The sequence below is a fragment of the Rhincodon typus genome, chromosome 30 (genome assembly GCF_021869965.1).
Source record: "Rhincodon typus isolate 14 chromosome 30, sRhiTyp1.1, whole genome shotgun sequence".
NCBI classification, from domain to species: Eukaryota; Metazoa; Chordata; class Chondrichthyes; order Orectolobiformes; family Rhincodontidae; genus Rhincodon; species Rhincodon typus.
The window spans coordinates 37,940,227-37,953,768 of record NC_063361.1 but is presented as its reverse complement, the minus strand read 5'-3'; the positions used below and the strand labels follow the sequence as shown (position 1 = coordinate 37,953,768).

Sequence of the window (13,542 nt, the reverse complement as noted above, 5' to 3'; positions counted from 1 at the left end):
CAAAGCAGGGACTAATGGGTCTTTTTGTGGTTGGAAAGATGTAATCAATGGAATGCTACAAGGATCAGACTGGGGCCTCAATTATTTACTATTTTATGCTAATGACTTGAAGGAGGAGCAGAATGTAAAGTTTTCAAATTTGCTGACAATACAAAAATAGATGTGAGGGCATGTTGTGATGAGGACGTAAGGAATCTCCAATGGGATATAGATAGATTAGGTGAGTGGGCAATCCTTGACAAATGGAGTTTAATGCAGGAAAGAGTGAGGTCATGCACTTTGGCAGAAGAATTAAAAGGTGGACTATTATTTAAATAGACGGAAACTCCAGAAAAGAGCAGCACAGAGGGATTTGGAAGTTCTTGTGCATGAAATATAACAAGTTAATGTGCAGGCACAGCAAGTAATTAAGGGAAATGGAGTTATGGTCTTTATTGCTAGAAAACTGGAGTTTAAAAGGAGGGAATTCTTGTTATGACTAAATAGGGTGTTGGTGAGTCTGCACCCGGAATACTGTGTACTGTCTTGGTCTTTGTATTTAAAATAAAGGATATTCCGGTATTGGAGGCAATTTAAAAGAGATTCATTAGACTAATTCCTGGGATGAAAGCATTGGCTTATCAAAAATGACTAAACTGGTTAGGTCTTTATTCATCAGAGTTTAGAAGAATGAAGGGTGATCTTGTTGAAACATTTAAGTTTCTGAGGGGACTCGACAAGGAAAGTGATGAGGTAATGTTTCCTCTAATGGGGAAGTGTCAAAATAGGGACATAGTTACAGAATAAGGGGGCACTATTTAAAACTGAGATGTGTAGAAATTTCTGGAAATCTGGAATGTCTGGAATTCTCTACTTCAGAGAATTGTGGAGATAAGATCATTGGAAGTATTTAAAAAGATCGAGGGATTTTTGAAATATTGGGGAGTATTGGCACAAAAGAGGCCTGGGATAGCTCAGCCATGATCTTATAGGGTGATGGGGCAGGTTTGAGGGGCTGAATGGCCTACTCCTGCTCCTATCATTTTATTTTTAAGCAGGGGAAATGGAATCATTTGGATAGCTCTTTCTAAGAGCTGCCAAGCAATGCTGGGCTGAATGGCCTCCTCTTCAGCCATATTGCTTAATGATTTGAACAAGGATGGGCAATTCCACACAAACCTTGATATTAATTTGGAGGAGAGGAATCTGGGGGTGGTGTGGGGATGCATAATGGGTGCTGGAAACTTGCATTTATCTCAGGTTGTGCAGAAAATGTAATTTTAGTCTCTGTATCTAGCCACATATTCAGATGGGATGGGGCCAGGGGAGGAGGGGGCAGTTCCAGCCATGGAACAGAGAACGGACAGAGTGACTGCAGGCTTTTTGGGAAGTTGGAAGAGTCGTGGGGACAGGTATAGGGTCGTTAGAGACCTTCGGAAGCATTGGTTGGTTAGCAAGCCTGGCTGGCCAGCGTGATATTAAACATTGTAAACAAGGATAAACAATGAGGCAGTTTTATTGAGAGTTGATTGTTCACAATTTACAATGTACTCTCTCATCTTCATTAAAACCAGAAGTGGGCAGATAGGAGGCAGGATTCAGATTTTGTTTTACACTTTTACTCCCCATCTAACCCAAATTTTCCCATTTCTGTGAGAGAATTCCACTGTCCTAGCGAACCCCTACTCCATTCAGATAATCACATGCAGCATTGTACAGGCTGGAAGCTGGCCATTTACTCACATTGCTTTTTGGAGATGATGTACTTCTGGTCACAGATTTCTCACTTTCAAAATCAATCACAGACAGTTGGCATGCTGGTTCAGCAAGAAATTGGGAATGGTACATGTTATGTTGCCTTTATTACAAGGGGATTTGAGTGCATTAGTAAAGAGATGTTTGTTGCGGTTGTAGTGAGTCCAGTAAGGCTGAACCTGGAGTATTGTGGGAGATACTGTGGGCTAGAACCAAGGTCACAGATTCAGAATAAAGGATATGCTATTTTGGACTGAAATGAGGAGGAACCTCTTCACCGAGAAGATGGGGAGAGTTTGGAATTTTCTGCCTACAGGCTATGGAGATTCTGTCAATGAGAAAATTCAAAATAAAAATCAATAGATTTCTTATTACTAATGTTATTTAGGGACAACGCAGGGTAACGGTGTTAAGGTACAAAAGTGACTTAGAAAGGCCAACCAGAATCAAGAGGCGAAGTGGTCTATTCCTGTTAGAGTTTTCCTACATTCCTGACCCCTCTCCTGGTCTGATAGCTGCTCATTTTGGCTGATATTTTGTGGAATTAGATCTATTTGTCCAATCGGTATTTTTTTAAATGTTTCTTTTTTGATTTATAATTGTCATGTCTAGCAAGATGCTGTGAAAAGTATTGTTTTGTGTGCTATCCAGGAAAATCATACCTTACACAAATACATCAGGGGAATAGAACAGAATCAGAATATACCGTTAGAGTGACAGAGAAGATGCAGAGTAAGATCAACTCTAATATGAGAGGTCTGTTCAATAGTCTGATAACAGCAGGGAAGAAACTGTTCTTGAAACTGTTGGTACCTGTTTTCAAATTTTAATATCTTCTGTCTGATGGAAGAGAGTGGAAGGGGATGAAAACGTGGATGAAGAAGAATTTTGTCAAATTGACATCAGGATCAGAGTATGTTTTATTCCAAATTAATTCTGAGTTAGATCGTCAAAATCCTTTTAAAAAAAAAAAGTTTTAAAAAAGATAAAACAATCATCTGAAAGTTTTCTTTTTGTTTTTATTTTCAGAACGATGTAATGAACCCCTGGTGGCTCAAGAATATTCGAGTTCCATGACAGCTTCCTCCTATTATTCATATTCCTACTCACCCAGCTATGGAAAACTGCACTGTAAGGTCACAAGCCAAACCATCAGTATGGTGAGAGTGGGGACGGGAGTGGGAGCAGGACTGGCCGGAGTAGGGGGGTGAGGCACTGGAGGGCTTGGGGACTGCAGAGAGGGACTGGGGAATGAGGTGAAGGACAGGGGAGTGAGGAGAGGGATGCTGAAGGGGAGGGGAAAGTGTAGATAGTGAGCGATGGAGTAAATGTGTTGGAGAAAGCAGGTAGGAATGGAGTGGAGGTAGGTAGGAAAGGAGGGTAATAGGAGGGAGGTAAATTTGAGAATAGCACATCTGACAGAGAGGTGGAACCTTAGTAGTTAGAGGGTTTTGCAAGGGAAGCTGGGTAATGTTTGAGTAGGGTGTGTGCTGGGCCATGAGGTTGTAGATTGCGCTGGAGTACTATCTTGTTGCTGGTGATGTTTAACAGCATCTCGTGGATTCTCGGTCTTGAGTTGATAGATCTTTTTGAAGTCTGCCCCATTTAATGATAGTGTCACACAACATGATGGAGGTTATCTTCATGTGAAGGCAGGACTTTGTCTCCAAAAGGACTGTGTCGGTGATCACTCTCATCGATACTGTCACAGATAGATACAATTGGTGAGGGTCAAGTATGTTTTTCCTTCATTGACTCCTTCACCACCCACTGCAGACCCAGTCTAACAGCTGTGTCCTTTCAGACCCAACCAGCTCGATTGGTAGTGCGAATCACTGTTGGTAGTGGACATTGAAATCCCCACCCAGAGTACATTTTGTGCCCTTGCCACCCTCAGAGCTGCCTTCAAGTGTTGTTCAACATGGAGAAGCATTGATTCATCAGCTGAGAGAGGACAGTATGTAATAATCAGCAGGTGGTTTCCTTGCCCATGTTTAACCTGGTACCTTTGTGAGTTAGACACTGATTTCCCCAAAATCACACTAGAGTGAAGGCAGCTGCTGATTCAAATGGCCGGCAGCCTCACAAAGTTCAACTTGTGCAAATCCTGAGTTGAGTCAAAAATGGGGACTGCCATGTTCAGGTCAGCATTAGGATTCCTGATGTCTTCTGTTATTTCTGCCATGAGGAGTCTCCCTGTACGGGATGCCTGGACCGCGATCTCTGACAATGGGCCGTCTTTCAGAGCTGTTTGTTTTGCCACCAGTACAGGTCATGGGCATCAAGCCTATCCAACTCTTACCCCCCTCCACACTCCAACCTTGCCCACAGCTCTCCACATCCTCCTACCCTACTGAACACTCCCCATAACCTCCTTCCCTACAGTCCCCTCCCCCACACTGCCTCATCTGCCCTTCCCAGACTGCCTGGATTCCTCTCCCCCTTCCCTCCCCTTGCTGAGACAGCTGCTGGGTGGCTGCATTAGCCTCATGCGTTGTTATTGACTTTTTTTTTCAGCGAGAGGTGGTTGGTCTCCCCAGGTTTCAGATCGACTCCCCTGGCTCCAGATTAACCTGTCACAGAGATCGAAAATCACTGCCATTGCCACACAAGGAACATACAACTCCTTTGATTGGGTGACTAAGTACCTCTTCTTATATGGTGACCGACCAGACAACTGGACACCATTCTATCAGCAGGGACATAACTGGGTAGGTCTTACACTCTCAAGTACACCTCTTGTAGATATTAAAAAATACCCAGACCTTTGGTGCATCAGTTCAGGTTTGTCTCATCAACTGAATAAGTTTATATAAATCGAAATGAAGTGATGCCCTCAGTGGATGTTTAATAAGTTGTTGGATGCAGTCACTATGACATTGTACATACTTTCACTGATCAATCCCCTCACCCATTGCCAGCTCTGCCCATATCTCTCATCCTCCTCTTACCTCTGCCACTTCATATTTTGCCCCTTCATCTTTCTACCAACCCACCTCTGTCCCCTTCTCCCCACACTGCTCACTCCCTGAATAATCACACTCTTGATGAAGACTTTTGCAGGAAACCGGAATTCTGATGATGTGGTTCGACACGAGCTGTGGAGACCGATTCTCGCACGTTCCGTCCGCTTCGTGGCCCTGGGCTGGAATGTCAATCGTTACGTTGGGCTTCGGGTCGAAGTCTATGGCTGCTATTATGGTAAGTACCAACAGTGACCCTGTCCATCATCAGAGTTACTGGGGCAGTGGGCGATGGAGAGGGAGGGTGGGCGACGGAGAGGGAGGGTGCAGCATCAGGGAGCCAGGAGGACAGTGGTGTCCATCTTGGGGATATTGCACAGATTCTATATACGTTTGTGGCTGTTTGATATGTTTGATCCAAGTGTTAACTGATTTATTAGTTCCTTCAGCATATACCGAACTAATTCTGTCAGACTGCAACAAAATAGTTAGATGTTGCACAACAACATAATACGCTGTAGTAACAAAGCAGCAGAATCAGATTGGAAACCTGTTCTCAGCTTCTTAGGGGACGTGACAGGATAGATGTGAAATTGTCCAGAGGGTGTCATTTCAAAATAAGGTGACATACATTGAAGACAGAAATGAGGAGGAATTTCTTCTGTCATAGAGTAATGAATCTGTGAAATTCTTCACCACTAAGGTGGCTGGGAGCTGAGTCACTGAGTATATTCAAGAGTGAGATGGGCAGATTTTTAATCAGTCACAGGATCAGGGGTTATGGAGAAAAGTTAGGAGAGTGAAGGTGTTGAGGATTATCAGATCAGCTGTGATCTCATTGAGTGGCAGAGCAGACTAGATGGGCTGAATGGCCTACTCCTGCTCCTATGTGTTATGGTAAACCTTCAGCCCATCTAGCTCATCTATCCTTTAGTGAATTTCCGATCGACCTGAGTCTTATTTTTTGACTTGAACCTGTTCAATTTCTTTATTAACCGTTAGAGGTTAAGGGTTCACTCTACAATATACAATTCACAAAAATACCAATACAAAGGGAAAACCAAATGAAAGCAGAATGCTAATTAGTTGACAACTAAATGTTGATTGGTAGAGGTGTTGCCATGGAGAATGGATCCATTAGTGCTGATTGACAGTTAATTACCAAGCCTTGTTTAAATTGTAAACCAGGCTGTTTGACATTGTTTGGCAAGGTATTGCCCCGAGGAGTGAATTTGAGAACGGCTGCTGGTGGTACTGTTCATTTGAAACAGATGCAGTGTGTGCGCGTGTTCTTTCTGTCTGCAGGAACATTGCTCTGTTTATTTATATATGTAGCTCCCAGTATATGCAAGTGTACCACACTGTGGTCCTGACCGACGATCCTAAATTCATTGTTAGCGTAATTCTTTGTACATTCAGAATTACCCAGCAAATGTTTTCCAATTGCAGAATCACAATTAATAATGGACGCTGCGTTTTGAGTTTCACAAGTGCAGGCTGGTTAGGTATGGTCAGTACCTTGTTTACTGTGAACAGTCAAAGACATGCTGTTAGATGCAACCTGCCACTGTTTGGGGCATACAGCCTATATACTGTCATCACACTGGCACTGAAATTCATAAACCTTATTTATGTGATAGGCAAAAGGTCATTTTGGCTTACCAGCAGCATCCAGTTGTTGGTGAGTGTCGCTTGTATTGCCACTGCATATGATCAGTAAGAAACACCAAGCTTCACCCGTTGCTCAAACGTATAGAATACCTTTAGGTGGACTGCTACTTTTCAGGGTCATGTTGACAGCCTTAAGACCTTCCATGAGTTATTGTGATATACAGTGAGGAATGATCTGACTGGGGTCACCATTATTCAATGGGAAGGCTTTGATGAATCTGTTTCAGTACAGTTGGTTCTGATATAACACGATAGTTGCGTTCTTGTGCTATAGAAAATTGCACAATTACCATGACAATTAACGTGATGGGGACGGAATCGTGTTATAGCCAACGCAGGTAGGGACAGTTCGCATTTTACAAATAGCGTTCTCCTATTCTTCAATTGCGTTACAGCCAATTTGAACCAAAGAAACACGCGTTATATCAGAACTAATTGTATCAGGTACACACAGTGAGCAAAATGGCTCCAGCCCTATTTATGAAATCTTATAGAATCTGGAGGAATCCTCATGTATACTGAACAGAGAAGGTTGGTTTGTGGTAGACTGTAGTAGACAACCGCCATTTTCACTGTTCCACATAAAAGATGAATTTGAGCACAGGATGGAGCCTGCTAAGACATTGAGGAAATTCTTATGTGCAGCTTCGAGCAAAAGTATCACCTACGCATTAGAAATACGTGAGGGATATGAGGTTAAGTGTCATTCCCTCAAAGACATGTTTCTTATGACTGTCAATCATCGTTAATGGGTGCATTCACCATGCCAATATCTCTAGCTATCCACTTCTCAATCAATCTGCTCAACCTTCTCATACAGTATTTAAATATTCTTTTCCTTTACATTAGTATTCTTGTGAACTGTCCTGATGAGTGCAAGATGAAACTCTTCCATTAAGTATAGTTTTATCAGCAATTTATATTATACTTCAATATTACAACAGATTACATCGGATGCATGGCACAGAATGAGGACATTTGGCCCATCCAATCTTTCCTGGGATTTATCCTCCACTTGAGCATCCCCTTGCCTTTCCTCATCTAAATAGATCACTTAAACCCTCAATTCCTTTCTCCCATATGAATGCGCCTAGTTTTCCCTTAAAACCATCCAATTCACACATTCTCAACAACCTCTGGGTGAGGAAGTTGCTGCTGGATTCCCAGTTGCATTTCTTGGTGACTATTTTATACCGGAGGCTTCTAGTTCTGCTTTTCCCCACATTGTCTCTGTATCTGCTGTGTCAAAACCTGTTGACTTTTTATTGCTTTAGTCATTTTGTTTGTTACAGTCATTTCTGACTGAGAGAACCTGATGTGTGGAAGACTTTCCTAAATTTCAACATCAACTGGACTTTGGAATTGCCTAATGTGCTGTGCTACATGTGTAAATTCTTTTTCTCTTGCCTTCCTGCCTCCTCCTCCTCCTCCTCCTCCTATCCTACTCTTCTTTTTCCCCTTCCAACCACTCCCATCCCCTCAGCCAGGTTGTTCCAATTGGCTGATATATCTGGGATTCATGTTGAAAATTTGTGTTCAATCTTTAGATTCTGACATGGTCTCTTTTGACGGGAACAGTTCTCTGAGCTACCAGTTCCAGGATGGAAATACTCGCACGTTGTTCGACTCCATCTCATTCAACTTCAAAACTATGGCTCAGGATGGACTTCTTCTACACAGTGAGGGTGAAGAGGGAGATTATATCACGGTGGAGCTCCAGGGAGCAAAGCTTCTGTTTCACATTAACTTAGGTATTTAATCTGGAGCATTGCATCATTTAACAGGCTCATCACTGATGTCAGTAACTGCAGTAGTGATTGAGTTTGTTCATTAACATCCGGCAAGCAAAGCAGAGAAAAAGCTGAATCAAAGCACATTACAAGTTACAGACGCTATTAGCAGACTTCAGGAATGATGCAAAGTAGACTATGATATTGCACTTGAACAACATGAATTACAAACCTGGGATATGCTGGGAACTGGAATGGATATATCACTGAGTGGTACTCACAAGGCCTGGACTAACAATCTGGGGACTGAGTTCAAATCCTACTGCAACAGTTGGGAAATTCAGTTAATTAAATCTGAAATAAAAATTTAGCATCAGTAAAATGATTAGGAAATAACTGAATTATCATAACAATCTCAAGTGGATCAAGAATGTTTTACAGGGAATGAAATCTCTAGCCAATGTTATAAATTACAGTAACATTTCTGGTGGGTACCAAAAATTTGGCCTTTATCTTCCCAAAATTTGGTTGGAGGCAACTTCTGCTCTTCCAGCACTGGATGTGGGACAAGTTTTCTGACAATTGAGAGACAGTGGAGAGCTAGAAGGAGGAGGTGGCAAGAAGGGAAATAGCTGAATTGTCATTAAAAAAAACTCAATCAGCTCAGATGAAGAGTCACTGGAGCTGAAACATTAACTCTGTTTCTCACTCCACAGATGCTGCCAGACTTGCTGAGTTTCTCCAGCACTTTGTGTTTTTGTTGGTGGTGAGGCAGAGTTGTGTTTTATCAGTGCAGCATGTGGATGAGAAACAGAAGGGGCCAAGGATAGATCGTTGAGGGGGGTTGAGGTGATACTGCAGGAGTAGGAAGAGAATCCATTATGGGGGTTTACAGGAGACACCGCTGGGATAGATGAGAAAGAAAGCAGGACAGAGCAGTCCCCTCCCCCGCTGTGGAGCTGGACACATAGAGAGGTGTGTGAGGACGATGATAGGACCAACCATGACCAAGATTGCAGGCAGGTACAGAGATCTAAGAGGTAGATTTAGTATAATGTATAAAGAATGAACCTGGACAGATAAATCAATATCAACCAACCTACTGGGATTCACCTGAAGACTTGTGCAAAAATTGGGAGGGCTGACCCACAGGGTAGTCAAACAACAACCTGACTTTGTCACTATCATCTGAATCATAAAGAATCAGCTCCAAGAACGTGGGAAGATGGTTGTGGTTGTTGAAGGTCAGTCATCTCACCTCCAGGACATCTCTGCAGGAGGCCCTCAGGGTAGTGTCCAAGGCCCAACCATCTTCAGCTGCTTCATCAATGACTTTCCTCCAGCATAAGGTTAAAGATGGGGATGTTCGTCGATGGTTGCACAATGTTCAACACCATTCACTACTCCTCCAACACTGAAGCAGTCAATGTCCAGACCCAACAAGATCTGGACAATATCCAGGCTTGGGCTGACAAGTGGCAAATAACATTCGTGCCACACAAATGCCAGGCTATGACCATCACCAACAAGAGACAATCTAACCACCATCCCTTGACATTCAGTAGTGTTATCATCACTGAAATCCTCACTATCAACATCCCTGGGGGTTATCATTGACCAAAACATCAACTGAACTCATCACATAAAGACAGTGGCTATAAGAGCAGGTCAGAGGCTGGGAATACTGCAGCGAGTAACATACCTCCTGACTCCTCAAAACTTGTCCACCATCTACAAGGCACAAGTCAGGAGTGTGATGGAATACTCCCCACTTGCCTGGATGAGTGCAGCCCCAACAGCACTCAAGAAGCTCAACACCATTCACGACAAAGCAGACGGCTTGATTGGCACCATATTCACCACCTTCAGCATTCCCTCCCTTCACCATCAATGCTTAGTAATAGCAGTGTGTACCATTTACAAGATGCACTGCAGAAATCCACCAAGACTCCTTTAACAGTACCTTCTAAACTTGCAACTTCTACCACTAGAAGGACAAGGGCGACAGTTGCATGGGTACATCACCACCTGCAAGTTCCCCTCCAAGCCACTCACCATCCTGACTTGGAAATATATCCCTGCTCCTTCAGTGTGGCTGGGTCACAATCCTGGAATTCCCTCCCAAAAGGCATTGTGGGTCAACCCACAGCAGGTGGACTGCAGCGGGTCAAGAAGGCAGCTCGCCCCCACCTTCTGATTTGTATTTAGAGGTGGGCAATAAATGTTAGTCTTATCAGTGATGCCAACCTATTGGAAATTATTTTAAAAAAGAAATTATGCTATCTCAAGCATGCTGCTAATCACAGGCCACATTACAGAGCTCTTGATGTACTGTTCTTGTGTTTCTGGTACAGGCAGCAGCAATATCCATTCTGTGAGTGGAGAGACTTCCATCAAACTGGGCAGTTTACTTGATGACCAGCATTGGCACATGGTCTTCATTGAGCGCTATGGGCAGGACCTTAATGTCACTCTCGATGGTCATGTTGAACGCCTTCTCACAAATGGTGACTTTGATCACTTGGATTTGAATTCTCTGGTAAGCTGGTTTGATATTTAAAACTGTCACCAAGTGGCATGCTTGGTTGAAATCTTCTGATTTGTTGAAAAAGATTCAAGTCTGTTACAAATTTAAGTTAAATATTTCAGTTTCTTGTTGAATTGTGTTTGTTACTTGTTTATGGTTTAATTGTTGCATCATTTACTGCTCAATTTCATGCAGTGAGCCTTTTGTGAGTCTTATACTTATCAGTGTGGCACCTCTTGGGGAGTGACTGGAGCTGATTTTGTTCTGTTGAGCGAATTCATCATTTACTTAATATTTAAGTGTTATAGAGCAATGGCTCACTCCCTGATTTTATGTTGTCTTTATTTCAGATTGTTTTTGGTGGGCTGAATACTACAGAGAGACTGAGACTGGTCGACAAGCCAAACTTCCAGGGCTGTATGGAGAACATTATGTACAACAACATCAGTGTCATCGACCTAGCGAGAGCAAGATATTCACAAACACAGACCCTGGTAAGGAACAGCAAAATCAAATCTGCACCATTGGAGGGTCAGTATTCATAGAAAAAGACCATAACGTGTGGGAGCAGAATTAGGCCATTCAGCCCATCAAGTCTGCTATGCCATTCAATCACAGCTGATGTGTTTCTCAACCCTATTCTCCTTCCGTAATCCTTGAACCCCTTACCAATCAAAAACCTATATATCTCTGTCTGAACTACACTCAATGCTTGGTCTCCACAGCCCTCTGTATCAATGAGTTCCACAGATAAACCACCCTCTGGCTGAAGACATTCCTCCTCATCTCAGTTCGAAAGGGCCATCCCTTCATTCTGACCCTGTACCTTTGGGTCCTAGTCTTTCCTACTAGTGGAAACATCTTCTCCATGTCCACTCTACCCAGGCCTCTCAGTGTTGTGTAAATTTCAATTAGATCCCCCCCCAACACACACACTAATCTCCATTGAGTGCAGATCCAGAGCCTTCAACTGGTCCTGATATGTCAAGCCCTTTATTCCCAGGATATTCTTGTATACATCCTCTGGATCCCCTGCAATGCCAGCACATCCTTCCTTAGATACAGGGCTTAAAACTGCTCTCAGTATTCCAAAAGCGGTCTGACCAGAGCTTTATACAGCCTCAGCAGTACATCTTTGCTCTTGTATTCTAGCTCTCTTAAAATGAATGCTAACATTGCATTTGCTTTCCTAACTGCCAACTGAACCTGCATGTTAACCTTAAGAGAACCCTGAACTAGGACTCGCAAGTCCATTTGTGCTTCAGATTTCTGAAACCCTTCCCAATTTAGAAAATAGTCTACACCTCACTTCTTTCTATGAAAGTGCATAACCTCACATTTTCCCATATTGTACTCCTGGCCTGTGCAAATCCTTCTGCAGCCTCCCCACTTCCTCAACACTACCAGTCCCTCCACCTATCTTTGTGTCATCTGCAAACTTAGTAACAATGTCTCTTCCTCCAGATCGTTAATACTACCAGCCCTGATGCCCTTGCAGCTACGTTTCTATGATACCCACAATGTCACACCTGCCCATTTCAATCTGTGCTACAAGCTCATTTACCTATTATCGTATACTGCCCCCTCAGTCCTGTGTTGACGGCCACCCTTCTCATAGTTGTCCCCTTATCTGCTGTACCTGATGTTAGATTTCTGACCCATTCCATAGTCTCTGCCTAATTATGTATTCTGGAAATTTTAATAACCTCTGCTGAATCCACCCCTTTCTCTCCCCAACTTCTTCAACACTACTGAACCTCCCCGTCTCTGTCCCAACTATTTAGTTTGAAGCCCTATCCACAACCCTAGTCGTGCAATTTGTCAAGACCCTGGTCCCAGCATGATTCAGGTGGAGCCCATCCCATTGGAACAGCACCCTCTTTCCCCAGTACTGGGGCCAATGTCCCATGAATTTGAACCTGTTTCTCGAACCTGAGTCACATGTTGACCTCTTTAATGTTGTTGACCTTGTTCTAATTTGCTCGTGGCTTAAAGTAGTAATCCAGAGATTATTACCTTTCTGATTTTGCTTTTTAATTTAGCCTCTCGCTGCTCATATTCCCTCTTTCCTTTCAGAAGATCATAGGATTATATGGTACATTGAGTTTGCGTCAACAAAAAACTGCTCTAAATCTGCAGTAGACCCACTTTCCAGCACTAGGCCAAAAGCCTTGAGTATTATGATATTTCAACTGCTCATCCAAGTACTTTTTAAAGGTTGCTAGGTTTCCTGTCTTAACTACCCTCCCAGGCCTTCTATTGCAGATTCCTACCACCCTCTGGGTGAAATTGTTTTTCCTCAAATACCCTGTAAACTTCCAGTCTTTCACCCTAAAATTATACCCCTTTGTCATTGACCATTCAATTAAGGGTAACAGCTGCTTTTTATCCAGCCTGTCCATGCCCTTCACAATCATACACACCTCAATCACATCACCTCTCAGCCTTATGTGTTTTTAAGTGAACTACCCATGTTTACCCAGCCTCTCTCCATAGCGGAAATGGTCCATCCCAGGCAACATCCTCTGCACCCCTTCCAGTGCTATCACATCCTTGTCATAGCGCAGCGACCAGACATGCACACAGTACTCCAACCAGCAAAGGCCTGTACAGCTCCAACATAACCTTCCTTTCATTGGGGCACGGTGATGGTCACACTGTCGGACCATTAGTGCAGAGGAAGTGCCGTACTGTCGGAGGGTCAGTGCTGAGGGAGCGCCGCACTGTCGGAGGGTCAGGGCCGAGGGAGCGCCGCACTGTCGGAGGGTCAGGGCGGAGGGAGCGCCGCACTGTCGGAGGGTCAGTGCCGAGGGAGCGCCGCACTGTCGGAGGGTCAGTGCCGAGGGAGCGCCGCACTGTCGGAGGGTCATTGCCGAGGGAGCGCCGCACTGTCGGAGGGTCAGTGCCGAGGGAGCGC

General features: G+C 43.6%; 1 protein-coding gene across 1 annotated transcript in view; it reads left to right on the top strand.

Moving 5' to 3' along the window:
* Positions 1-2,768: 2,768 nt before the first annotated feature.
* Positions 2,769-13,542, top strand: part of cntnap1 (contactin associated protein 1) — a 25,439-nt gene continuing 14,665 nt past the window's right edge. The window contains exons 1-6 of the mRNA XM_048614436.1: positions 2,769-2,865; positions 4,252-4,445; positions 4,788-4,935; positions 7,916-8,119; positions 10,453-10,637; positions 10,976-11,119. Coding sequence (XP_048470393.1) covers positions 2,808-2,865; positions 4,252-4,445; positions 4,788-4,935; positions 7,916-8,119; positions 10,453-10,637; positions 10,976-11,119 — 933 coding nt within the window. The 5' untranslated portion in view covers positions 2,769-2,807. The remainder of the gene's footprint in view (positions 2,866-4,251; positions 4,446-4,787; positions 4,936-7,915; positions 8,120-10,452; positions 10,638-10,975; positions 11,120-13,542) is intronic.